The following is a 2,207-nucleotide window of genomic DNA, read 5'->3' on the forward strand; positions in this document are numbered from 1 at the left end:
CATACGAGGTAAACCCACGGTAAAGTCCATCGAGATACTCTCTCACTTCCATTCGAGTATATCGAAGGGTTGCGATATACCAATCTTCAATGAATTTTATAAAAAATTTGAAAATTTTGTTGTTATTTCAATAACATATCTTTTGTACGAATTTCCGTCCTTTGTTAAATAAATACATACATTTTGATTGAAAAAAAGTTTATAGAGCATTTCATTTGTGATAACTTGTTGGTATACATGTTAAAATATTAATGAAATTGTGGAAACGATCTAAAGAAGAGAGAAGAGACCATCTTTGCTAGAGCACAATCAATCTCATTGACTTGTCTCATAATGAATTTAACGTGGGAGTTTTTAAAGTTGATAGCTAACAATCTTCTATGAATTATAATACTATTTATGATCAAATTTCCCTTCAATAACACACATTACATTTGCACTTCCATAGCCATTTGACACAACTCCAACCTGTGACTCTTGTGCTCTCCATATTCTTAAGGACAATCTTTCTTGAAGTGATCAATGAATCTCTTCCATATATGAGTACCTGAGCAACAAGAACACTTGGTCTTCATCATCTATTTTGATCCCAACGTATTAAACTCATCATGATCATCTAATGAGTCTTCATATGGCATATTGATTGTGTACAACTAGATTTGGCCATGTACATGTTTTCCAACTTGAGCCACATTGGTGTTGACTCAAATTCAGAAGAAACTTTGAATTATAAACATCAAAACACTTCACATCTATTACAAGTGGAACAAACAGTGTACAATAGTATTTTCAAACCAACAAATCTCAACTTAACATAATCACATTCACAAACACTCCCTGATTCCTAAAACTTGTTATCAACAATATCTAAAAACATTATACTACACAAGGCTGCTGCACAACTAAAACCACATCAAACAAATGATGTTGATCTTGAAACTTGAGACCGCGCATCTTCAAAATCTTCGAACTGATCATCGTCGATTTTCTCAGAACTCAAGCTTGGTGGAATGAAAGCCCTGAACATCAATTCCATGTTTGGAACTCCCTTAAGCGCCGAAGCTGCTGCAACCTCAAGTGATTGATTTTGGAAAGACGGATAAAATCTTTTCGCGCAAACAAAGCCGAATAATATCGACATTATTGGAAGAGGAAGCAATAATGGTGCATAGACGAATTTCTGCACCCCAAAGTACCCAAACATGGTTATCTGGTACAATATCAAAGCTGCTATTATACGGTTGTTTATGTGCGGCCACATTCTTCCATAACTTTCATATGCTGGTACATATACTTTGAGTGCCTGTTGAGACAATGATATTATTAGTAAGACAATCTTTAAGAAAAAACTATTATGCACTGAAAAAAATGATTTTGAATGAATTGGTTTTGCAAACTTGATTCTGGCTAAGGCGAGTTGGAAGTAAAGTGATTTATGTTTAATTTCATTCATGTAAAAGTGGGTTGACCAATAAATTCAAAGTGCTCACGAAAGACATAGGAAAGGTTTCATAAGACAGAATTTAAGGTACTTCACCTGATTTCGCAATACGAGCCATCCGAGGCCAAAATAGAGAGCACCAAAAGGGATGATAAGAGGAGCAATAACAGAATAACAGAAAACAATTGTGACAATAAGCATGTCACTGGGAATTCTTGTTGCATAAGAAAGATCTCCAGGAGCCCAAGCTTGTTTTAACTCAGCTTCAGTCTTGCATAGAAATTTTTTCTTCAAATGGTAGATAATAAGAGGAATTATCCGGGACAGCTCAAGGCCGTAGCCGATAAAAAATCTAACACAAAAAAGTAAGAAAAATCAGTTTATTTTTGCTGTGTCAATCCTTTTTTCAATGATGAAATATTTTCTCATTCATGTGTCTAGCAGAAAAGCGGTTATAAGAAGCTTTAACATAAACATCGACAAAAACTATTATCATTATGGATAAGTAATTAAAATCAAATTGAGGTTAGTAGGATATCTTACTTCAGTGCGACATAGGTCAAGAAAAAAGTAGCATTTCCTGGAAGACTTTTAGCTAGCAAGATCACAACATCTTTCGGTTTATCCTGAACTTGCTTGAATGTTTGGAACAAGGTTCCACCTAAAGTAACTCCGATGAAAACGTTCAACACCGTAAAATAAAAATATTTTCCAGAAGCAGCCCTGACCACATGGCTTTCAGTTGGAATGCCCTCTAATCTAGACA

At 34.8% G+C, this 2,207-nt stretch overlaps 1 protein-coding gene across 1 annotated transcript; it reads right to left on the minus strand.

Annotated features, from left to right (window-relative positions):
- Positions 1-727: 727 nt before the first annotated feature.
- LOC131621760 (CSC1-like protein ERD4) lies at positions 728-2,201 on the minus strand. The gene is made up of 3 exons (XM_058892810.1): positions 1,985-2,201; positions 1,538-1,793; positions 728-1,303 (listed from the first exon to the last, which is right to left on the minus strand). The coding sequence occupies exons 2-3, from the start codon at positions 1,640-1,642 to the stop codon at positions 914-916; spliced, it is 495 nt and encodes a 164-aa protein (XP_058748793.1). The 5' UTR covers positions 1,643-1,793; positions 1,985-2,201; the 3' UTR covers positions 728-913.
- Between the last annotated feature and the right edge of the window lie 6 nt (positions 2,202-2,207).

The sequence above is a fragment of the Vicia villosa genome, linkage group LG1, assembly GCF_029867415.1.
Source record: "Vicia villosa cultivar HV-30 ecotype Madison, WI linkage group LG1, Vvil1.0, whole genome shotgun sequence".
Taxonomy (NCBI): Eukaryota; Viridiplantae; Streptophyta; class Magnoliopsida; order Fabales; family Fabaceae; genus Vicia; species Vicia villosa.

What these genes read in the sequence shown, in the direction of transcription:
- LOC131621760 (XM_058892810.1), bottom strand. Translation starts at nt 1,642, where the DNA reads ATGCTTATTGTCACAATTGTTTTCTGTTATTCTGTTATTGCTCCTCTT. An exon ending in GGCTCGTATTGCGAAATCAG is followed by an intron (nt 1,304 to 1,537) that starts GTGAAGTACCTT and finishes TTGTCTCAACAG; the next exon opens with GCACTCAAAGTATATGTACC.